The following is a 24,633-nucleotide window of genomic DNA, read 5'->3' on the forward strand; positions in this document are numbered from 1 at the left end:
CAAGGCTAGAAAGAAAGCATAAGGTTAAATAAAGCGTTGATTTAAAAAACAAATTAAAATAAAAATTGTTCACTTTCTATAATGAAAAGGAAAAAGGTATACTTTTAAATTTTTTTTTTTTTTTATTTTTTTTCTGTTATTGGATTAAAAAATTTTTTTAAGCAAAATTTTAATATTTAAAAATAAAAATGGCAATGTTTACACCCGTACATTTTGAAATAAAAATATTTTTTTTTTTTTTTTATTCTTTTAATTTTTTTTTTTAAATAATATTTGTAAATGTAAGGATGTTAAAATATTTCTTGTCACAAATTAAAATGCATTTATATATAAACATAATTGCATAATTTTAAACCTTGAAAACAAACCTAAAAAAAAAGGAAATGTTTTTTTCTTCACTTCCTGTTTTTTTTTTATTTAATATTTTCTGATATAATGTATACATATACCAAAAAAAAAAAAAAAAAAAAAAAAAAAAATGAATCGTACACCATCAATAGATGTTGTTTCATTCCTACAGGTCAATGTTTTATTATATCGCACTAAAGTTTCTTATGCAAAAACGAAAAATATTTTATTAAACATAAAAAGGTATAACTCTTCTTCATCAAATAGATGGTTAAACAGGCAACAAAATGATGTATATTCTAATCAAGCAAAAGTGGAAAATTTAAGATCCAGAGCAGCTTATAAGCTAATAGAACTTGATGATAAATTTAAATTTTTTGACAAGTCCAAACAACAAAATATTTTAGACCTGGGTTTTGCTCCTGGCGCTTGGTCTCAGGTCGCAAGGGTCAAAACGAATAGATTCTCTAAGATTTTTGGTGTTGACATTTTGCCGTGTCAGCCCCCAACTGGTGTCAGTAGCATACAAGGGAACATCTTGTCTAGAAGAACACATGATTTGATAAGACTTTTTTTTTCCAGAGAAATAAAGCTAAACAAAATTGACAAGATACATGAAGATTACGGGTATTTTGAGGATCTTACAGAAAAAGAAAATAATCTTTACCACAATAATCCACAACTGGAAGGAGAAACTGAAACTTTGTGCAATGAAAACTTACCTGAAATTATGAAACAACCTATTGATTTGGTTATGAGTGACATGTATGTACCTTGGCCACAAATTTCAGGATACTGGGCTCAGACTACTAATACTCCTTATTATAGGATGGCGAATACTACAGGTGTTGCTATTAAAGACCATTACATGAGTATGGATCTATGTGATGCTGCTTTGGTCGTTGCTTGTGATTTATTAAAAACAAATGGAAATTTCATTTGTAAATTATATACAGGCAAGGAAGATAACTTACTGGAAAAACGAATGAAGAAAATTTTCAATAAAGTCCAGCGTTTTAAACCAAAAACTTGTAGGGATGAATCAAAGGAAATATATCTTGTGGGTTTGAAAAAGAAAAAAAACGTTGATAAAATGGAAGTTTTTTTATAGTTATTATTTATTGAAAAAAAAAAAAAAAAAAGAAAAAAAAAAAAAAAAAAAAAAAATAATAACCATTCCATATAATCCCTTAGGCTCCTCTCATAATTATTATTTATTTTGATAAATCTTAATATTTTACAGCTTTTTACACAACTATCACCTTAAACATACACACATTAGGTCTTGTTCCATTCATGTATATTTAATGTACAAAAATAATAATTAGTGACGATAATACTAATACGAGAAGAAGAAAAAGTATATATATATATATATATATGTGTGTGTGTATTATATAAAATAAAGTTTTACTGATATCAATTAAGTAATTCAATTAAAGACGTTTTGAAAGGAAGAAAAAGATACGAGTTGAAAAATAATTAAATTCAACATGAAAATATAGGTAGGAAAAGGGTAAGTATCTCCCAGCGCTTTTATTCTTGTTCAAGTTTTTCCTCTTGTTCAAGTTTTTCCTCTTGTTCAAGTTTTTCTTCTTGTTCAGGTTTTTCAACTTCGTTAGTTGAAAGTTCTTTTTTTTCCAATTGTTCACTTGATTGATCTTCAGCCACTTCTTCTGAACCAGTGCATTTTTGAACAGCAGCATCCACATCTTCCTTTTCAGTATGTTCCACTATTGGCTCAATATCTTCCTCTTTCACAGCTACGGCTGACTCTCCCAAATCAATTAATGGTTCAGAGGTTGCACTATATTTTGGAAACCCTTCGTCATCGCCATATAAACTGATTCTATCTGCAATTTTTTTCTTATCATCTAAAGTTAATTTTTCTTTCCAAATTTCAACTAACGAATTTATTTGCTTGGAATCCTGACCATATGTTAACCCAAACATGGCAGCTTCAGGTATTCTTCCAATAGATACCAATAAATTTTGAACAGCAGTCAAATTGCCAGCTGTCCAATAAGAATTAAATGCAACATTAAATTTGCCTTCAGCTTCAGCGGTTTCCCCCAATTCATTCAATTTATCTTTCATGTTAAAAGAAGAATATAGTAGAAATAGAGACTCTGTATCATTTGCTTTTTCATAACTTTGAATGGCTAGTTTAAAATTAAATTCCTTTAATGCAGAATCACCCAATGTTCTCCATTTATGTTCACTTTCATCATTTTTAATTAAATCAAAAGCTTCTTGTAAATAACCCAATTTTAAAGCTAAAAAGAATTTTTGTTCATCGTCAGCTGAAACTTGATATGCTTCCTTGAATAATTCCTGGCCCTCTAAAAATCTGGATAGTTTCATTAGATTATCTTTGCCCTCAACATTTGGCAAAACAGTGTCCAAAGCCTCTTGTAGTTCACCCCTTAGCACTAATGTTTGGAATTCCAAAACTTCAATCGAAATTTTGTAACTGAAAACATTTATTTCTTTATCAGCAACATATATCCTGCTATCTCTTGCTAAATACCCAATTAAATACATTGGTCTTTCAAAATGGGCTAAATTGTATGTTTTGCCACCAACAAAATAGTTCAATCTATCAGTTTCAGAAGTATAAATAAAAACATCGCCAACCCATTTACCACTCTTGATTAAATCAGGAACCTCATACAAAACATCAAAACAGTCTTCTACCCCATCTTCTGTAATTTCCCCCTTGGAAACATTCTCTTCAAATACATCCTTGTTAAATTCCAAGACATATCCACCTTGTTGTTCATTTTCTTTGGAACCGGTAGTAAGCATAACTAGTTCATCATTATCAGACCAAAAAACATCACGTGCATTCACATCGATACGTCTGACCAAGTTACCTGTTTCCCACTCATAAAATAGTATAAATCCGTCAGAAGACTTAATACCTAAAAATGGTCCAGAAAATAACTTTTCGGTTGAATCTGGCACGTCAATCTTTAGTTCTTTGAATTTCTTGAAATTCTTGTACAATTGCAATGCACCATTTTCATCAATAATCACATAAGAGTTGGAATCAGGTGCCCACACAAAATCAGAGCATTTACCAAAGGCCTTGTTTCTCCAAGCCAAAGCAGTGTAAACGATATATTCGCCATCACCAGTAACGGCGACAAATCTGCCATTAGGAGAATGTTGCAATTTTGATGGGAAAACTTCGACAGAGCCCAATTCTTTGGTTTGTAAAGGTAAAATGTCACCATCCTCCACCTGCTCGTTGCCCCTGATTACAGCAGTGAAAACATCGGAAATACTGGAACCTGGTTTACCGCCACAATAAACTAGTTTCCCAACTGGATCCAGAGACAATTTTGGTTCATCGTTACCCATAGATAATAAAGTGAATCCATCATCGAACCCAGAAGCAATATAATTTCTTTTACCTTGTGGATGAGCAGCAATACACCAACTTCTTTCCAATCCCAAATTCAAGGTTTTTTCTAGTTTGTATGTGTTGCTATTCCAAATTTTAATGGTACTATCCTCCGATCCAGAAATAATGATGGGTAATGTTGGATGGAAAATGGCATATGAAACATTGGTTAAATGACCTTCCATTGTAGAAACACAAGATTTGGTCTGGTAATCCCAAACTTTAACAGTGCGGTCATCAGAACAGGTGATTAAATATGGTTTGTCTTGTAGTGGATAATAATCTACATAGTTAACACCTTGTGTTTCATGTGCGGTGATAGAAAAATTTGGAACATTTTTACCTAAAGACCAAATTCTAACAGTATGGTCTAAACAAGCAGATGCAAAGGTATTTGGATCTTTTGGATTAAATGCAACAGACATCACAAAATGTTGATGACCTTCAAAAGTTTGTTCTAAATTCCAATTTTTCTCCCAATTCCATAATTTAATAGTAGTATCATCGCTAGCAGATAGTAAATAAGGTAAAGTTGGATGAATGGCTAGGGAACGAATATAATCTGGATGTGCTTCAAAATCTGCAACTTTTTCTCCAGTATTATAATTATAAACTCTAATCTTAAAATCATCGGATCCAACGACAATCCAATTTTGTCTAGCTATGAATTTACCTGCTCTAACTGGAACTGCAGTTACATCAATACTTCTAACTTGCTGTTGTGTTTCATAGTTCCAAATTTCAGCGCGGCCCGAATATAAGGTAATCAATATCCAAGGTTGTAGTGGATGAAAATCTATGGCTTTAACTCTATCTGATCTTGCAGTAAAAGCTTTCTGAAATTAAATAAAGTTATTTATTTAGTAATATTGAGGGGGAGGTATTAAAAAAAAAAAAAAAAAAAAAACAAAAAAGGAAAAAGAAATCATTAAATGTCTAATGTTTTCCCCCAAACTTTTTTTTTTTTTTTTTTTTTTAATTGTTATTTACTAGATATGATATAATTGTTAGTAAACCAATTTAATGAGTTTAATTTATATAATCGTGAGAAGCTAGGAATAATTGGGGAGATGGTGAATAAATAGGTAAATAATTAACCATGTAAACTCTCTCTCTCTCTCTCTCTCTCTCTCTCTCTCTCTTGTTCCTTGACTTATTTTTTTTTTTTTTTTGAAAACATACCTTAATATCTAATTTCATGATTCAGAGCTAATGTTTTAATTGTTTGCTTTACACTTTTTTACAGTAATCGAAGAAGATGAATTTATTAAGAAAAAAAGAAAAAAAAGAAAAAAAAACAGAAGTTGACAATTCTTTGAGGATTAAAAAAAAGATCAAGAGGAAATACAAATAATGATGAAATAAATCACATATGGTAAACAACCGTAGTGGATTTACTCTAGGATGTATTCTAAGTTTTTTTTCAATTACAAAGTAAAATTACAATTTTAAACATTCCACGTAGCATAAAATCAAGCCTTTTATTTTATTTTATTTTATTTTTTAGTTTTAATTTTTCGAATTTTGGGAGGGGGAGGGGAGAAGGGGCGTGTTTACACGTGTTTACACGTGTTTACGCACACACACACACACACACACACGCCGTTTCCTATCAGAAATACTCGCACAAATTCTAATTCAAGGCTTACCAAAAATAAAAGTAAAAGATTAAACTTACCCGAGCACTTATTATAACTATCTGCTTTGTTTTTGGTCCCTTTCGAGAAATGTCCCAAAGGTTATTTAGCAAACACAGCAAAAGCAAAATGTCACGTTTAAGAGGACCATTTACTGAAAAGGGAAACCCCCCCCCCCCCCAACATCGTGTGAGGACTAAGTTTTGTGTCACTAAGCAGTATTTTTGTAATAGTATGGACAAGTATAACGATAATTATTGCTTGTTCTAATTAAAATTAAAGTTTATAAAAGGTTTTTTTTTTAATCCAAATATACTTTTAATCTTAATAAACATATATGTGATACCCAAGAGATTACACTACTATTGTGCATAATTTAATTACTATAAAAAAAAAAAAAAAACTTTATTATGTTCATTAAAACAATTTTTAAATACATATTTGGTAAGGTTCTATATTATACAATCATATTTGGAATATTTTATATAATCTTAATAGTAATTTAACATATAAAAAAAAAAAATTAAAAAAGAAATTGATAGAAAAAAAAAGAAAATGGTAAAAATATTTTACTTTTTGCTATTATGTATACAATTTCATTTTACAATCTGCATACCATTCAGTAAAAAAATCAATTTGACTATAAAAGATAAAGTTTGCACCTATAATTTTCAAGATCAACAAAAAAGCTATACTAATATGTTAACAGCTGTCTTTGGAAATAAAATACCTTTTATTATCAATAAAATAGCACCAACGCAAAAGGATTATACAGGTGTAAAAATTATGAAAAAACATGTTATTAGTAATAGAGTTTCTACAATTGAAGATATATTAAGTTTAAATTTTTGCTATAAGGGGAAGTTAGTTAAAAGTATAGATATTGACAAGCATCTTGATAAGAAGTTCAAAATTAATGACTGGAAAGCACCTATATGCTTTTATTTAGACGATACTCCACAAAATAGTTATTCTTTGCGAGATAATACAACACACCTGGTAAGTCATATAAAAACATATCTTACCAAAAATAAATATTACAAGTTCCTATTTAAACCAAAAAACATACTAAACGAGACATTAAAATCAAAAAGTTTAAAAAATATTGATAAATTCCATTGTTTCAAAGTGGCAAGGCGAAAAAAATATAGCTATAGAGACTTAAATATATTTTTCCCACAGCAATGGGTTGGTGGTTTATTTTATTGTAAACAGGACACGGCTTTAAAAAAACTCGTATTGAACAATTATTTAGATGATAACTTGGAAATGCTCAGCATAAATAATCATGATAATAGTGGGACAGAAAAAGACACTGACAGTGGGAATGATTATAAAATCATGTGTAATATCTCAATTGCCAAACCGGTATTGCCGCTCATTGCAGACAATTTTAGAAGATACTGGACTGAATATGATGGGTTAAAAAAAAACTCAAAGCATTTTATTGATTTCAAATATGTAAAGATAATCCCATACCTTTTGACACCTTCGATTGATCCAGATACATTAAATTTTATACCTGAGAAGAATGATAATGGTAGCGACGATGATCTTTCGTCAAAATTTAATAGTCTCATTGCAAATACACCTATGGATTATGATATGTCACCATTTAGAAAATTGAAAATTGTAGATTTATTGTTCAACAACAAAAATTCAACCGCTTCCAAAAATAACAATACTAATACAAAAGTTTTATATCCCAAAAAAAGAGATGAATTATGGTTTAATGAGATAAATGTTGAAGAGGAGTATGATTATGATGCATTAGAATTGAGTAAGTTTGATCAATTAATTCAATACACTTTAACTGCTTTGAATAATATTTCTAAATCTGAAAAATTCAAAGAAAAGTACTTTCCATGGAATATAAATATAGATTTTAATAAATTCTTAAATAATGATAAAATTGGTTTGAACAATAACAACAATGGTTCCAAATCTTTGGATAACATTAAACATAAAATTATTTCAAATCCAAAAGCCCATTTAAGTAGCACTATATATGAAGGCAAAAAATCTTTAGTGAAATTGGGCACGAAATTCTGGAACCAATATAGCAGTATGGAAGATAGGATTGTTACCTTGATATTGTCTAAATTATTTATTAGCGAATTAAATAATTTGCAAAATAAGTGGGGGTCATTGAATATAACAAAAGAATATTTTAAGTATTAATTTATGATTGAATAATATTCGGATAAAAAAAAATATTATTCTCCTCAAATGATACTATTACTTAGAAGTGAATGAAAAATCAAGTAAGTAAACAAATAATTTATAAATTTGGAAAAAGAAAAGGAAAAAAAAAAAAAAAAAAAAAAAAAAAAAAAAAAATCACTAACAAAATCACAAATTCTAAGTAAACCCTATAATTAATTCATAATATACAACAATAAAATGCTTTTTATTTTAATTTTTTTTTATTTTTATTTTTTTTTTTTGTACTATTAATGAGGTAACAAATTTTAGAATTAAACATAGACAAAATGAAATAAAACTCATCATATAAAATACAGTCAAATTAAAAAAAAATTATATGAACCATTTTTTTTTTTTTTTTTTTTTTAATATGTTTTTCCTTTTTCTCCCGAGTAAATTATCACCAATAGTTCAGCCCATTCTTCTCTAGGTTGTTATTATAATAAATCCATGAAATGATTTACATTTTTGCATCATGCATTATTTAAACTTAGTTGCTTCAGACCAAATCCGTTTTTCCTGGTTCATGATTATTCGCATAAAACGAATGCATACTATCCTCTCTTTGCACAGATCTTGAATTAGTGTTAAAATCACCACTTGCATCATTATAATTTATAAAGGGTTTCCCTCTTTCTTCAAGAGCATTAGGATTATCCATAAACTCAAACCCATCATCTAACTGTTCACTAGTTCTATAAGAACTCATCAACCCATTATTGGCTTCTGATTGTGGTCTTATATTACCACTTATGGAATTATCTGTCAACTGTGTTACGGGCCTCCCATCATCACTATACCTAGAACTTGTATTTGAACTCTTTTTAAATTTTTTCGTCAATGAAAACAATCTTCCCTTTAGACCCTTGGATTGGCGCTTACCAGAATTTGACCGTAAATTTTTTTCATCAAAATCTTCACCTGGAGAATATGAAGATGTATCGTTGGTATGATCATTTTCCATAACCCCATTGTCATTCGACGATGAATCATTTAATTCGTCTGTAATATTATTGGACAAACCAAGCAAATTTTCATTCGCACTACTGGCAACTTCACCAGAGAAAACATTTGTGGAATTCTCATAAGGTGTCGATCCCTTTTCACTCTTTTGACCCTTGTACAATTCATCCTCCCAATTCTCCTCGTGGTCTTTAGCTGCATTACCCAATGCCAACAATTCAGCAGCAATAGTATTGTCAATTGGACCATTGGTGGAGGCATTTCTTTGGAAAGATGTTCTATCATCTTTAGCCGGCTTGAATCTTAAATCTGGATTCTTGGAAAATATAACCAAGCAAGTGTAAACTATAATCAAAATCAATAACACAAACGAAAAGGCCGCATTTAAAATAAAAAAAACCCACCCCATAATAGAAGCAACTGAACGTGGTTGCTTAAACAACCCACTGAAAAACATAAATAAAAATGAGTTAATCAATGTAACTGTGGTGATAAAAATACTGAAGATATTGGTCACTCGGTCCAAATATGGCTGATAAACAATTAAAATAATAAAATAAACCAAATCAATAATAAAAATAGCCAAAGCTTGGGTTTGTCCACTTTGCTGAGAAAAACTGGTGAAAGCAGCTTTAACTAAATTATAGCACAAAACAACACAGCCCCAATAATAAAATCTGGCAGAAAACATTGTATAGAAAAACCCGTACTTGTTTAAAACAACTTCGTCACCATATAAAATAGCAGCTGGGTTACTATGTTGTTGAACAGAAACTCTGGCAAAATATATAGTTCTAAAACTGGCCCATAGCATTAGTCCACACGTTAAAACAATAAACAAACAGGCAATAACAATAACGGCTGGGGAATCACGTTCCAAAAATTCCCAAAAAGATAAAATGGTTAATTGCGTAAACCCAATATAAACATATCTTAGCAAGGCACCCTTCAAAACATTTCTCCAATTACTCCTGAAACCCAGAAATCTAGTGTTTCTTAGCCAACCGGCCCTAATACTTAATTCGATACATGACTTGCAAAAAATAATAAAGCCTGCTAAAACATAGCCACATAACACAAAAAACGTGAAACCGGTAACGACAACGCTTGTATTTTCAATATGCATTTGATAGGCCATCCTTCTTATGCCTCTGAAAATTAATACATTACTGTTCCCATATAAAATAATCTGGCTGGCCCTCTTCATTAATTCGCTATTTTTAAACGCGTTCCAACCTCTTTGAACCAAAATAGAAATGGTAGTAGAGGTCAAATATAGACTAGGGTTACCCCCAGTGGATTGAACATACCACCTAAAAATTTTTTGCATAAAAGTGATTCTTATCAATCCCATTGACCAGGCTAAATTTTCTGCCCAAGCAGCTGCAATAGGTGGAACTTCCTGGGCATGCTGCATAGAAACAACAACAACACTTTGAAAATATAGAAATAAAGACATCGTATTGGCAGAAATATGAGAGGCAGCTGTTGAATTACCAAAGGCACTCAACATAGCAGAAACTAATAACCCTAGCCCAGCAACAACGGCCGTAGCCCATTTGACACCAATTTGCGAAACAGTTTTACCGTTTGTAAAAAAAGCTTGAATGCATGCAATAACTTTATCTCCATCACTTAAATCAACAACATTAACACGGGCAAATGCATCAATATCAGGAACGGTATATGCAATACCAGGTATGTCCTTGACATATTCTTCAGAAATATATTGAATAGATTCTACTTCAATTTCACCAGGAGTCACTGGGCAAAATTGTTTCCAATCAATATCACATGGGTTAATCTGCTTAGTAATAATTTTAAAGCCATAAGCATAAACATCGATTAATGCTACAACATACCCAGTAATTTCAGAGTTTAGATTCAAGGAATAATGAAGAGATCTATCGTCTGGATCGAAAACAACATCAAATGTTTTAGGAGCTAACTGAGAATTTTCCATGCAAGTAATTAAAGAACTTGCTTCTAATGTTCTTTTACACTCAACAACATGGGAAAGCGTTGTGTAAAGTATGGTTATGAATATATTATAAAAATTCAAAATTCTCATTCCTTTTTGTTTTTGTTTGTATATATAAATATATTCTTTTTTTTTTTGTTACTTGATTAATAGGGTAAAAGAAAGATAAATAAATAAATACTAACCCTCCCCTCCCTTAGATTGGTATATTTTGGTGAGATTTAAATGTTTCCTTTTTTTTGTTTTGTTTTACGTTTTTCATAAACAGAAAGAGACTAAAAAAAAAAAAAAAAAAAAAAAAACTACATTACAAGAATAACTAAATGGTTTAATGTAACAAAGGAAATGGTAGAATAAGAATAAGTGTAAGGTATCCAAATAAGTTATCAATAGAGGTGAAAAAAGTCTTAATGCTTAAAAAAAGGAAAAAAGAAAAATAAAAATGAGGTTTATAAAAGTGTATTCATAAATATTATATATATATATATATATATACAAATACTTAAAAATAGAACAATAATATCAGTAATTAACACCAGAAAAAAAATATATATATAAAGAAAACTGAATATTTTTTTTTTTTTTCTTTTTTCTTTTTTTTCCTAAAAATAACAACAATTAAATTCCCTCATCTGTGGTTCTTTCTTAGAAAATTAAGATATGTACAGGTGTCTATATACAATGATGCGTTAACATACTTTTTGCCCATAGATATCACGTAGTACACAAATTATACCAATTACAATGTTATATCTCTTTAGACGACGGTACAGTTATCGGTTAACCAGAAAAGACAAAAAAAGAAAAAAAAAAAAAAAAAGTTCTATTCTATAACAAAGATACATTATCAGTAACAGAATCGGGCCTAATATGGGTAAATTTGGGAATAGGATTATCACCAGTTGTAACTATTTGAATGTCCTTGCCCCAAACAATACCAATAGCATCATATATTGTACTAATGTAGAACACATCCAATTCTAAATTCTTTTTAATGAGTTGCAATTCAAGTATATCAGTACCAGCACACCAATCATTATCTCTACACAAATTTTTTAAATCATTCTTATTATCAATTGGAACCATAACTATTTTCATTTTATTTACGGATGCACCATACAATTTCTCCTTTAATCCTCCAATAGGTAATATCTTACCAGTTAGTGTGATTTCACCTGTCATACATATTTTCCTATCAACTTTTTTTTTTAATAAATGCGATAATAGACCCAAGGTAATGCACATTCCAGCACTAGGGCCATCTTTGCTGATAGCCCCCTCAGGAACATGTAAATGGAACTTGGAGTTTAAATAGTTGGATCCAAATGGCTCCATTGGAATGCTCTTGTTATACAATAATGACTGTATTAAACTATTGCCCACATCAATGGACTCTTGTAAGATGGATCCTAAATTACCTGTAGTAAAAATTGTAGGCCCCGATTCCCCTTCATTTTCTCCTGTTTTAACTATTTCAAATACCAACACAGAACCACTACCGTCGTTATTATAAGACAATCCATTTACAACGCCCAATAATTCGCCGTTGTTCTTATCATATTTAGTGACCAATTGATTTAAAAAATTTATATTTTCAGGTTCGCCTAATATCTGAACCAATCTTTTAGGTGTTATTGTTACAGTCTTGTTAATTTTTGTTGAGGTTTGTGTATTATCAACAAGTTCTTGGAAAATAATATATCTTACTATAGTTGCCAATTTTCTTTCCAAGTTGCGAACACCAGCTTCTCTTGTATAATTATATATTAGCATTTCCCAAGACCCACAATCCAATTTAACGTAAGCCCGGTTATCAGTACAGCCATTTTTACAGTTCAATCTATGTAGACCATTTAGCTTGATTTGTTTTGGTAATAAAAATTTTTCGCCAATATTGCGTTTTTCATCAAAAGTGTAACCTGATAGCTCAATAACCTCCATTCTATCCAACAAGGGAGCTGGTATTTCATGCATATCATTAGACGTACATATAAAAACGATTTGGGATAAATCAATAGGAAATCCAACATAGTGATCAATAAAGCTATTATTCTGTTCAGGATCCAAAACCTCCAACAATGCAGCTGAAGGATCACCGTTCGATCCTACATTGCTACTGCCCCTACCAGATTTCCTAGACAAAACCTTATCTACCTCGTCTAGTAATATCACTGGGTTCATACAGTTGCTTTTTCGTAAAGCATTGACTATTAGGCCATTCATACTGCCCACATATGTTCTTCTGTGGCCTCTGATCTCACTTTCATTGTAAATGCCACCCAAAGATATTCGCTGAAATTTCCTTCCCAATATGTTCGCAATAGATTTACCGATTGACGTTTTGCCAACTCCAGGTGGTCCATCTAATAGCAATATAACAGGTCTCGTTTCATCATGTTTACTGGTTTTGTCATTGCCGGTTAATTGATAAATACATAAATACTCTAAGATTCTCCTTTTAACCTGATTTAATCCATAGTGGGCAGCATCCAATTGTCTCTTGTATTTATTTAGATTAAACTTTAACTCATATTTAGCACCAGACACTTTACTATCATAATAATTCGTGCCAAATGGGATATCCGTGATGATGTCAAAATAATTTCTTAATTGATTATACTCAGCAGTTTGTGGATTCATTCTTTTCAACCTTCTGTAGTCTTTTTGCAAAAGTTTTATACCATCTGGATGAATACCTAACCTATCGACATTTTTCATAAATTTATGAAGTTCATTGTCCGCGTCATTAGCATTATCATCATTATCATCATTTTCTTCTTCTTCTTTTTCAGGATTTCGAGTGTTATAATTATTAGATGTATTAGTAGAATTAGTAGTAAATTTAACTAGTCTCACTGGTTTCGCATTGTGACTAATACCTTTCACATCATCTAAGCAGATTTTTAGGCCCTTCAATTGACTAGCGATAAGTCTAGTTTTTTCCAACCTAGTTAACTTTTCTCTATATGTTGTTTCGACATATTTCACAGCATCCATAATATTTTGTAAAGTATGAACAAAATCTTCACCGACAATTTTGTGGAAAGTAGCCCATTTTTCATTGATGTTAAAAGCCTGTAGCATTAAGTATTTCTGTGTTTGTGTTGTAGGTAGCCTAGTAATTATTAAATCAATTACTTCTAAAACGCTAGATAAGTTTTTTTTTGAATAGGATTCATCCTTGTATTTTAATACTAATCCCCAAAATTTGACAAACTGAGGTCTTGTGAAATCAATATACAAGATGTTGCACAAGGGCGAAAGTAAATATAGGCTATCATTATGATTTTTCCCATTTAAAGATTTCTTGAAATTAGCACAAAACTTAGTTATCCTTAAATCAATAGTATGTAAGTCATTCAAGAACCCAGGTAAATATTTTAAATTTTCATCATTTTGATTTTTAGCGCCAATATCGATTAGTGTTTTATCACTATGGATTAGACTATCATTGAAATTAAGAGCTGAATTAATTTGGACCCGACTTCTGGCTATCGATTTAAACGAAACAACTAAATCTTCATCTTTGATAACACAACCAACAATCTCACAGACAGAACCTGAAAACCAATTAGCATTGGAAGCATTGTTGTTAGTAGTATCAATAATAGAAGGGGATAGAAAATTTGGTATCAATATCATATATAACGGAAGTTCTTCTTTATTATTAGACCCCTTGATCCGATAATTATGATCAAAGCTTAGAAGATTACACATGGTACTGGAACTAATTACAGAGATATCATCATTACTACTGGAGCCTTCAATACTGATTTTCTTTAGAACAAGATTTTTTCGGAAGTTTGGCTGTGACTTGTAAACTTGGAATATTGATTTTATAAATTTCTTTTTGGGGATCTTGAACTTATAAATCGACCCCGGTAAGGTAATCAACCTGTTGTATTTATACAATGAAATTACTGGGAATGAAGTTAGTTCTAAAATTTGACTATCGGGTGGTTCTTTATTGTCAGGCATATTACTTTTATTTTTCTAGTGATCAGTTAGCCTATTTTTTTTTTTTTTTTTTTTTCTTCTTTTTTCTCCTCTTTGTATGAATATATGTTATTTTTTATGTTACTCTGATTATTTTCTCGAAAAATAAATAAATTTGGTACAAATGCTATGGTGATATGATTGCCTAATTCCGTGTGTGTTTTTTTATCAAATTTATTGATAAGACAAAGCGAAAAAGAAAAAAAAAAGATTTTGTTGAAATTGGTTATTTTTAAACAATTAATATACAATATAATCACGCTAGAAGTCCGAAACAGATACGGAAGTAAAACAATCTGGACTAAGAAACTGGAATTTTTTTTTTTCCAGGCCGGATATTTTAAATTCTTTCGGTCAAATTTGTTACCAATTTAAAGAGATGTATTTAACAATAAATTTATGTTTTCTATTTTCATTCTAGAATTAATGATATTTTGAAAAAAAAAAATGAAATAAATAAATTAATTAAGTAAAAAAAAAAAAAAAAAAAAGAAGAAAGAAAAATAAACATATAACCTAAAATTTTGCTTTTCTCTTTTTTTTTTTTTTTTTTTTTTTTTTGCAGATATTATTAAGTGTACTATTACCAAAGAATCAAAATTAATATATTAAAAGTGAAAAAAAAAGAAGATAAAATAAATATCTGATGAATGAGCATCACAACATAAAAAGAACTTTAAAAATAACCAACAAAATTGTGTAACAGCGATCATTCTTTAAAAGTAGCTAGAAATGAGTTTCTATCATAATCTTTAGCAACATCCTTTAAAATGTTTAAAATATCAGGCTGATAAAAATTTGCAGAGAAACAACCATGTGTAACTGAGAATCTATGCGAATCCATTGAGGAAATAAAGGAAATAGCATCAGCGGAGTCCTTATTAATTAATTCGTAATCATATTTATTCTCATTGTTCAATTTTGATGAATGCTTCCCCATAGTTTTAAAGATTTTTGAGCATTTCTTTGAAATAAAATTTATTAAAATATTGGTATATTTGCTAATATAACGGCAAAATCTTTTCAAATGTATCATTTTAGCGTCTTTAATAGATTTCAACTTGTTACACAGCTGACCAGCTAATATTATCAAAATTTCTCTCAACTTTATAATTTTCCCAATTTTTTCTGCATTAAAAACAACATACTTGTTTTTAAAAAAAGCTTTTAAACTCAAGCCAATTTTTTTAACTTTATCTAAGAGAAAAGTTAAATTCCGAACATTATATGATAGATTGTTATCATTGGCATTAAAATTATTATTTTCCAAAAAAATATTTTCTTCAGAAACAATAGAACTAGTAATCGAATATGGGTTATTATCAAACACATTATTACAATAACAACTGGAAGAAAAATAAGACGAAACGTTACTAGAACTGTAATTTCTAAAACTTGATTCATAAGTATGCTCTACTGAAGCAACAACATTAAGTTCTAAATCTTGATGTTGTAAATGTAATAATTCTTGTAAGGCATAATGATCATCTAAAACATGAATAGGGGTTCTTGTATAAGACCATTGTTGATCAACAAAAATATTTCTATCGTTTTGGTTCTCTTCCTCTATTTCTTCTGCTTCATTTCGTTCGGTACTACTGAAAGAATCTCTAGAGTTATTCAGCATTTCCCTTTTCATAGATGAATCAACAGTCACAATAGTATCACATCCGCTTGCTCTTTGAAATCTTTCGTTTTCTGAAGAAAAATAACCATTAATAATATCGTCTAGAGTTACAGCAGATGATTTGGCATTGGGAAAAGAATCCAAATTAACAGAAATATTACTGATTTTACTACCAGCCACAGAAACATTGTAGTTACTGTTAACAGCACGGATAATGCCAGGCATTTCGGTAGTCTGCGCAATAGTAGTTCCGCCTAAATCACTATCAGTCTTTGTGATATTTTCTGTATCATTTTTGTTTTCCGTTTCATTAAAATATTCCTTTAAATAGTAATTGTAAATTTTACCATTAGCAGCTAAAATGTCCTTCAAGTCTTCTTCGCTTGACCCATTAAAGTCAAATGTGAATCTATTCATTAGATTCAGATGATTGTTAGAAGAGGCACTGTTAAAATTATTATCAGCTAAATTTGGCATTGGAGTTTTGCAATTGTGGATATATGTTTTTCTGTGTTATTAAAAAAAAAAAAAAAAAAAAAAAAAATAAAAATAAATAAATAAATAAACCGAAAATAGTGTTTATTAAATAAAAATAACTTGTAATAAATATTTTGAAATAAATTTTCTTTTTTTAATTAGGGGACTACTTTCAATCGAAGTTTTGGTGATTAAATACAAAAAAAGACAGTGAAAAATAGACATAAATAGGCCATTTCAATGCAGTCAATAAGCTTTTATTTGTTAGAATAAATAAATGAATAAAAAGGACATATATTAATAAAAATAGCAAAATATATAAAATTAGTTTATATAATTTTTTGATTTTATTTCTTGACACTCTAAATGAACGTTTTATTTTTTTTGATATACCCCCACCCTACAAAAACATGTAGAGCGCGTCAGTATTATCATTATTTTTCTAAGCAATTAATTTTTTGGCAAAATTTAAATATACAAAAGATTAGTGTGATTATTAATTATTAATAAATTTACCTATACCTTAGCTGGAACACCCACATTGTTTCATTAACTCAGCTGGATCCATCAATTGTACATTTTCTGTCCAATCATTAACAACCTCTGGATGTAAAGTAGAATTTTCCCATTTATTAGAATCATATGGATTTACGCTCATCAAATACAATTTCTCCAATAATGATGTGTCTAGTTGTGCATTAGGATTATGCAACTCCTTTCGTTGCCTATCATAAAAATCGTTAACTACTTGATCAAAAATAAAATTTCTTGGAATAAATAATGGATTAACTTTAGATGAAACTTCAATCCTAGACTTAAGGCTGATATTTTTGGCAGTTATATATTCTGCGTAACCTTTTAAAAATTTCTGTAATTTCTCAAATTTATGTGTATATTCGACGGAGTTACTATCGCTTTTTTTGAATAAAAGCTTTGTTAGTTTGGGATTAATGTTAGTACCATTATTGGTATCGTCATTCAGTTTAAAAAAGTCGTTTGACGTAAAACTTTGAAAATTTAAGAAGAAAAAATTATAATCTAGTTGTGAAGTGTATAGGAATTCTAATAATGGTTGAATCACGTTTGACTGCAAATTTTTCACTTCGGCTACAATTTCGTTGATATTCAGTTTATTAATATCACCAGAAATATTATCAAAAAGATTAATACCGATTCTTTGGCAAAAAATTTTTGTGAAAAATATAGTAAACCAAAATTTATATTCATTCTGAATGACACTAATCATATTACCAGCCCTTTTAACAATATATTCCTCCTTTTCAGCATGGTGGTCGTCAAAAAATAAGGATTTTTTTTCTAGTAAATCTTTTATATATTTTGGACCACAACCCAACAAGGGGGACAAACTGTCACCCAATTTGGTCAAATTCCACCAGACAGCACCCGGTTGGTTTGCATATGAATACCTAAGTTGCACATCATCATGGTTTGGTGTATAGCGTGGATCAAACTTATCCATAAAACTAAAGGGGCCAAAATCCATGGAAAGACCTATTATCGAAGTGTTGTCGGTATTTAAAACGCCATTCAAAAATCCATAAGCTTGCCAATAGGCTACACATTGTGCATTTAAAAACGATATTTTTCTGAACATATTATCATATTTTGTGAGTTTATTGATTTTAAAATCCATAACACTGGTATCATCGTCATTTTCCTTTCCATCATTTATGTCAGGGAAGTAATCTTTGGTAAATAGTTGTAATGGAGGCAACCCAGAACTGGGGAACCTATCATGTGTTTTTTCTAAGTCATTGTTGATTACATAATCACTTAGGTTAATTAAGCCTTCGATATCATTTCTCCATCTAAGTAAATCAAAATTTCCCATTCTAATCCAGCTTTGTGAATATCGGGTAACCTGTGCACATGGTTCAAAAAATTCCCTTTTGGCCCTTGTGCCTGGTAATAGAGTCAATTGAATTGCCCTAGTAGATGGCATGCCTATATGGTGCAATGCTTCTGAAATAATAAACTCTCTAATAGAAGATCTTAGTACAGCTTTGCCATCAGCAAATCTGCTAAATGGCGTTAAGCCGGCACCCTTAATTTGAAATGTGTATCTAGTACCATCAACAGTGCATGGCAAGTCGAACAAATTAACAACCCTACCGTCACCCAATTGGCCAGCAAATGTACCGAATTGAAAGCCAGCATATGCCATACTATATGGGAAAATACCATTATCTTTATCATAAAATAAACGGGTACCATTAAGAAAATCTAAATTCTCCTTATTTTTTGGATCAATTCCAAACTTTTGGAAGCTCTTTGGGGAACTTAGTATAGACTTATAATGCAATCTCCTTTCAGGTACAGTGAATGCATATTGAGCATCTTTAGAAACCATCCTTGGTGTGTGGAATACTTTCTTCCATGTTTTTTCGTCATCTTCATTCTCATAAATATCAATAGCTTTTGTTGCCGTTGGAATAAGTAAATCTGGTTTTAACTTGTTGCGATTAACAGCTGTAAAAGATGTAAATTTTGAAGAGGCCGAATCTTTTAATATATCTTTTAGTAGCAATAATTGCGGTGTGTTATTACTCATTTTAGGTTGCAAGTGGTTTCTTTTAGTTATTTATGTTAACTTAATAAGTGGTTATTAAACATTATTATAACTAGTTAGTGTTATGTTGTGTTGTGTTTTATTTTTTTTTGTTTTTTTGTTTTTTGTTTTTTTAAGGGATAGGAGGAAGAAAATGTGAATTGAAAAAAGAATGAAATCATTGCCATACGTTTTATATAGAGGTGACCAGAGGGAGAGCTTGAAATTTTTTTTTTCCCTTTTTTTTCAGTTTATGTTTTACTATATGACAACTTCTTGTGCTGTTAAATATATAATATTTTTACACCGTGAAAAGAGATTCTTTTAATGCTTAGAACAACATTGTAATTTTGTACGGAAAAAGAATTGAAGTTGAAAATAGACACGATCAAATTAGCCATTCCTCCGCTCTTTAGCAATAATTGTTGCGTTACGTAATTATTTAACGTAAATGATTAATTTGGAAAAATGAAGCACGCGAGTACGTCATAAATAATTAAAAGGTTGTTAATAATCAAAACTGTTTTTGATTGGATTTAAGCTCACTTTTGCTTTTTATAATAACTCTTGGTATTAATATTATTATTCTTATTTATTGTTATTTCCAATTTACACTCTGTTGATTTAATTTCTAATTTCTATTTTGTTATATGTTATTGTTTCATCATGCAACATTGAATTATTACGTAAAAAAGAAAATAAGCAATAAGTTTTTCCATCAAAAAAAAAAAAAAAAAAAAAGAAAAAAGAAAAAAGAAAAAAGAAAAAAAAAAAGAAAAAAATTTAAGCGTTTTTATTGAAGGAAAAACATTTTCTGTTTTGTCCTTTTTTTTTTTCTTTTTGTATCTTTTTGTATCTTTTTGTATCTTTTTATATCTCCCCCCCCCCCTCTTCCCTCCTTATCTGATCTTTAGTTGTAAGCATAAGTTAACAGAATATAAGTAGTAATATACTGGTCGATAATGAATAGTGGCAATGAAAATAATAACGTTGCTGATATTACTGCTCAAAAACCCCAAAAACATATTTCTTCATCTGCAACAGCCGCCACAGTCTCTATGATTACAAATACTAATAATAATGCTATAAATAATACCCATTCTTCCACCGAACATACAACTCCAGATGCACAATACTTATTAGGATATCCAAGTTCTGCACGTCAAAAACATTTGATATCTGAAGAGCAACAAGTCCCTCTTTCTACTGCGGCTAATTCTAACGGTACTACAGCTACTGGCTTTATTACTCATGATTTACTAAATGATACGCCTATAACGACCGCAACTTCCAATGTTGTTGTTGGTACCATAGAAACAAGAACTAGAGCAGACTCAAAACTTGAACCTGTACTGGGTCCAACTTCAATAACACCAAATAATAACAATATCATGCTAAATAATATAACCGCTGCCACTGCTGATAATCATTCTACCTCTAAAATTGTTGATGCAAGTACTAACGGCAATGGCATTCTACATTCTGATGTGATTAATAAAACGAACAATACTACAACTAGTTCTACCCGTAATATTGGGCCTGCGGGTAAGACCACTCTTATTGCTACTCAGCCTAAAAGTATTACCAATAATACCCAGGAACTAGGCTTTTTATTAAGTGAATCAAATTTTAATTCCACCAAGATAAGTAATTTGATAAGCGAGAATAGTGTTAATAACCCTACGAATACCAATGCTGCTAATAGTATTATCACCAGTAATAACATCAATCATAATAAGGGTAATAATAATAGTAATAATGATAATAATAATAATAATAATGCTAACAACAACAACAACAACAACAACAACAGCAACAATAACGGAGAAATCAGTAGCAGCAGCAGCAAGAACAACAACAACAATAATAATACCAACGACGACAATACCAATATTAATACCAATATTAACACGAAAATGAATAATCACAGCACCAATAACACTAATATTCATGCGAATGCCAATAATAATAATGTTCCTATCAAAAATTCTACCAATGATGACGACAATCATAACACGAACATTAATATTAATTCCATATCCAAAGGTCTTGCTCCTGTTGTTACTAATAGTGGCAATCTCACTGATTTAGGATCTGTACATTTACCCTTTAATAATGAAGTTATCAATACTACTACTACTACTACTACTAATACTAATAATAATAATAATCATAATAATAATATACGTGCTATGCATGATAACAGACGCAGTAGTAGAAGTACTGCTAGTATTAATAACACTGATAATACTACTACTACTCATATTAATAAAAATACCAACTATCTCAATACCAGTAACGGAACACGTTCTATTAACAATTTACCCTCTAAAACTGCCAATAACATTATAGGGAACAATGAAAACGGTATAATGGTGAATAACAATGGCATAACCACAAGTGTCCAACTATATCAAAGGATTGAAGATGTGTCTGTTAGATTAATGGCACTAGAAGAAATAACGAGGAAATTGTATTTTAAAGTTGATGAGCAAAGGCGAGAAATTTTAGGGTTAAGAGCGGAAAATAAAGCTTTGATCACGGAACTGTCTTCCAATTTAGTGAATGTAAACAATAAATTAGAGTCATTTATGATAGATTTCAGTAATAATATTAGCGGTACCCAGAATAACCATATAACCAATGGAAATAATAATAGTTTTGGTCTTACTGGCAACTTGTTTTCTATTTTGTCGCATAATAATCAGAGTAATGGTAATGTAAATATAACACCTGGGAGCGCTAGTAATCCATTAGAGGATAAACTATCCCTTTTAGGTGATGTGTTGAAAAATAGGATGAATAGTAGTGGTAATCATTCTGGAACACCTGCCACTACCTTGTACACATCTGCACTATTGAATAATTATAATACTACACAGAACAATAAGAGTTACACAGATGGAATCAATGCTACTACCAGTTCATTAGCAAGTACGAAAAACAGTGGCACTGAGGATACCAATAAAAACAGTGCTTCTACTTACATTACTTCTAATGGGGGTGTTTTAAATGATTTTGAAAAACTAATAAATGAGGGAACAGTTAGACCCTTTAAGTTAAACCCATCTGTTTTAACAAAAAAGAAGAAGGAAAAAGAGCAACTGCGAAAAATAAGGAATCGATTTAATTCAGATGCTAGTTTAGAAGAAGATCTTTCAAGTTTAAAATATGAAAAAGGTGATCGTAACAATCGCGATGAGAATGGAAATCATAAGCATGCGTTGGCTACCTCTTCTAGTTTACCTAATATAAACAATTTTACGTTTAATTCACTACTACAATCAAATCAAAATGTTTCTACTACTTTATTAAATGGTGGTAATAACACTGTCGGCGATAATACCGAGACTGTACAAACACCTAAGCTATTGAATTTTTTGAAATTAAATGGCAATGGTGGTTCTACCACTAACCTTGCTACTGCTAGTAATCATATGCTCCAAGGACATAACAGATTACACAACAACAACAACAACAATAATAATAATAACACCGCTGGATTATTAAATACGGCAGTTTTCACATTGGATGATAATAGCAATAATTCTGTGAATACTGAACCGGTATCTACGATTTCCAATAATAACAATATTAGTAGTACTGCCACTGTTAATAATATGGCGGCTCCAGCTTCTACGGTTAATAATCCTAGCGCTATGAATCAGCTTAATTCAGATAAAAAAGTTTATGAGGAAAAAATTGTTCAGCATTCCGATTATAATAACCATGATAACAACAATACTGAGGATATCAACAATTATGAGGAAGATGATGGTTATGAAGAAGAAGATGTTGATGACGAGGATGATGATGAGAATGAGGGACTGGCTAATGTTAAACGGAAAATAAATTCTAGTGATTCTACTAAATCATTTACAAAGCATAGAAGAAAGAAGAGAGTTAAGGATACCGGCAATGTTTATGCTACCAATGACGGTACCAACAAGAAGACTAAAACTATGAAAGATTTTTCAATAAAAGATTTACAAAACACGAAGGAAAACCAGCAGTTGCCAAAAGATATAGATTACCTCATGGTCAAAGCACCAGAAACTGTACGATTAATATGGGAGGAATATATTCAAGGTGTTGATGGTAAGCCTTCGGTAATGTATTTAGAAAATACGTATGGGAATAGATGGAGGAGAGAAAAAAATAGTAAGACTTTTAGTAGGAGGAAAAGATTTTATAAATTTATTATTAATGGGATGAAAGAGGGAAAAACCGCTGACGAAATGATTAATATTTTAGAATCAAAAAGAGAGTATATAGATGATAAAGGGGATAAAAAAAAGAAAACCATTGGATGGCTTCAACAGACATTGGCGGGGACATAGGTTCGTTAGTTACTTTAAAAGAATTATTCATTCATTCATTCATTCAATTTTTTTTTTTTTTCTTTTTTTTTTTTGAAATATTTAGCATTTTAGTTTGATTTTTATTATTTTTTATATATAAGTTTTAGATTTCTATTTTTGTCAGTCTGATATATATATTCATTTCTTTAATTTTTTTTTATTTTGGATTATTTATTAATTATTATTTTGTACTATTAGATGATTTTATAATAGCTGTTGCAATGACACTTTTCATTGGTTCTTCGATGCTAAACGATAATGTTATTTCTTTTTTGATTCCCGAACAGTTTCTTTTAATTCCCGTGAAATTTTTTTTTAATGTGCTTTAAAAAAAAAAAGGGGAAAGGAAGGAAAAATTTTCACGTGCTATTTTTTGTAATCTTTTGCAACTTTTTCTAAGATTTATAAAATTAACGTTAACAAAAGTTGCACATCTTTCTGCAAAAATGTTGGATGCTTGGATTTAAAAGAAAGGGAAAAGAAGAAAAAAAAAAATACCTGTTCTTCGATTGTTATTTTTATAATTTCATAATCATGGACTTTTTTTTTTTTTTTTTTTTTTTTTTCTTTCTTTTTCTTTCTTGTTCTTTTTTCGCCTATTATGAAGAAAAGTGTGGTTGGTGGCTACGCTGATAATCAACTTGGCAAGATTAGATTTACGTAGCAAAAAAGTGTTATTCTAACATGAAAAAAAAAAAAACTATGTGCAATTGTTTGGAGACATAATTCTAATAGTATTATTAATAGCGCAATTTTTTATTTTATTTTATTTTATTTTTTAAAAGAAATAATTACACCTGTAATTGACTCTAACCTAAATAGAGTGAAGCTAGTCCTTGATCATAAATCAATCGTGTAATATAAGTTTTTCTATTTTTCCCTTTTTTTCTTTTTTCTTTCGTTTGTAAAATAAAATTAAATCTTTTCCCAAAAATAATGTACAGAACAAAAAAAAAATTTATTTGTATAATTATTTATTAACTTAATTTAATTTACTTCTTTTCCGGAGAAAACACCTTGACGGTTCTATATTCATAACACAATCAAACCAACGTAATAT

The 24,633-nt window shown here is 30.0% G+C and overlaps 8 protein-coding genes across 8 annotated transcripts; 3 read left to right on the plus strand and 5 right to left on the minus strand.

The window, feature by feature from the left end:
* Positions 1–478: 478 nt before the first annotated feature.
* MRM2 (21S rRNA (uridine2791-2'-O) methyltransferase) lies at positions 479–1,459 on the plus strand (the record flags this gene model as incomplete). The annotated part of the gene is made up of 1 exon (XM_046080102.1): positions 479–1,459. The coding sequence occupies one exon, from the start codon at positions 479–481 to the stop codon at positions 1,457–1,459; it is 981 nt and encodes a 326-aa protein (XP_045937413.1).
* A 425-nt stretch (positions 1,460–1,884) lies between these two features.
* On the minus strand, positions 1,885–4,957 carry SEC27 (coatomer subunit beta'; the record flags this gene model as incomplete). Its single annotated transcript, XM_046080103.1, has 2 exons — positions 1,885–4,593; positions 4,940–4,957. 2 exons carry the CDS (start codon positions 4,955–4,957, stop codon positions 1,885–1,887), a joined length of 2,727 nt encoding a protein of 908 aa, XP_045937414.1.
* Positions 4,958–6,093: 1,136 nt separating this feature from the next.
* Positions 6,094–7,575, plus strand: SCDLUD_001127 (uncharacterized protein; the record flags this gene model as incomplete). The annotated part of the gene is made up of 1 exon (XM_046080104.1): positions 6,094–7,575. One exon carries the CDS (start codon positions 6,094–6,096, stop codon positions 7,573–7,575), a length of 1,482 nt encoding a protein of 493 aa, XP_045937415.1.
* Positions 7,576–8,098: 523 nt separating this feature from the next.
* Positions 8,099–10,525, minus strand: SCDLUD_001128 (transient receptor potential ion channel family protein; the record flags this gene model as incomplete). Its single annotated transcript, XM_046080105.1, has 1 exon — positions 8,099–10,525. The coding sequence occupies one exon, from the start codon at positions 10,523–10,525 to the stop codon at positions 8,099–8,101; it is 2,427 nt and encodes an 808-aa protein (XP_045937416.1).
* Positions 10,526–11,371: 846 nt separating this feature from the next.
* Positions 11,372–14,521, minus strand: SCDLUD_001129 (uncharacterized protein; the record flags this gene model as incomplete). The annotated part of the gene is made up of 1 exon (XM_046080106.1): positions 11,372–14,521. The coding sequence occupies one exon, from the start codon at positions 14,519–14,521 to the stop codon at positions 11,372–11,374; it is 3,150 nt and encodes a 1,049-aa protein (XP_045937417.1).
* Positions 14,522–15,248: 727 nt separating this feature from the next.
* On the minus strand, positions 15,249–16,643 carry SCDLUD_001130 (uncharacterized protein; the record flags this gene model as incomplete). Its single annotated transcript, XM_046076821.1, has 1 exon — positions 15,249–16,643. One exon carries the CDS (start codon positions 16,641–16,643, stop codon positions 15,249–15,251), a length of 1,395 nt encoding a protein of 464 aa, XP_045937418.1.
* A 523-nt stretch (positions 16,644–17,166) lies between these two features.
* On the minus strand, positions 17,167–19,215 carry FMP40 (Fmp40p; the record flags this gene model as incomplete). Its single annotated transcript, XM_046080107.1, has 1 exon — positions 17,167–19,215. The coding sequence occupies one exon, from the start codon at positions 19,213–19,215 to the stop codon at positions 17,167–17,169; it is 2,049 nt and encodes a 682-aa protein (XP_045937419.1).
* Positions 19,216–20,174: 959 nt separating this feature from the next.
* On the plus strand, positions 20,175–23,552 carry HOT1 (Hot1p; the record flags this gene model as incomplete). Its single annotated transcript, XM_046080108.1, has 1 exon — positions 20,175–23,552. The coding sequence occupies one exon, from the start codon at positions 20,175–20,177 to the stop codon at positions 23,550–23,552; it is 3,378 nt and encodes a 1,125-aa protein (XP_045937420.1).
* Between the last annotated feature and the right edge of the window lie 1,081 nt (positions 23,553–24,633).

This window comes from Saccharomycodes ludwigii, chromosome I (genome assembly GCF_020623625.1).
Source record: "Saccharomycodes ludwigii strain NBRC 1722 chromosome I, whole genome shotgun sequence".
Taxonomy (NCBI): Eukaryota; Fungi; Ascomycota; class Saccharomycetes; order Saccharomycodales; family Saccharomycodaceae; genus Saccharomycodes; species Saccharomycodes ludwigii.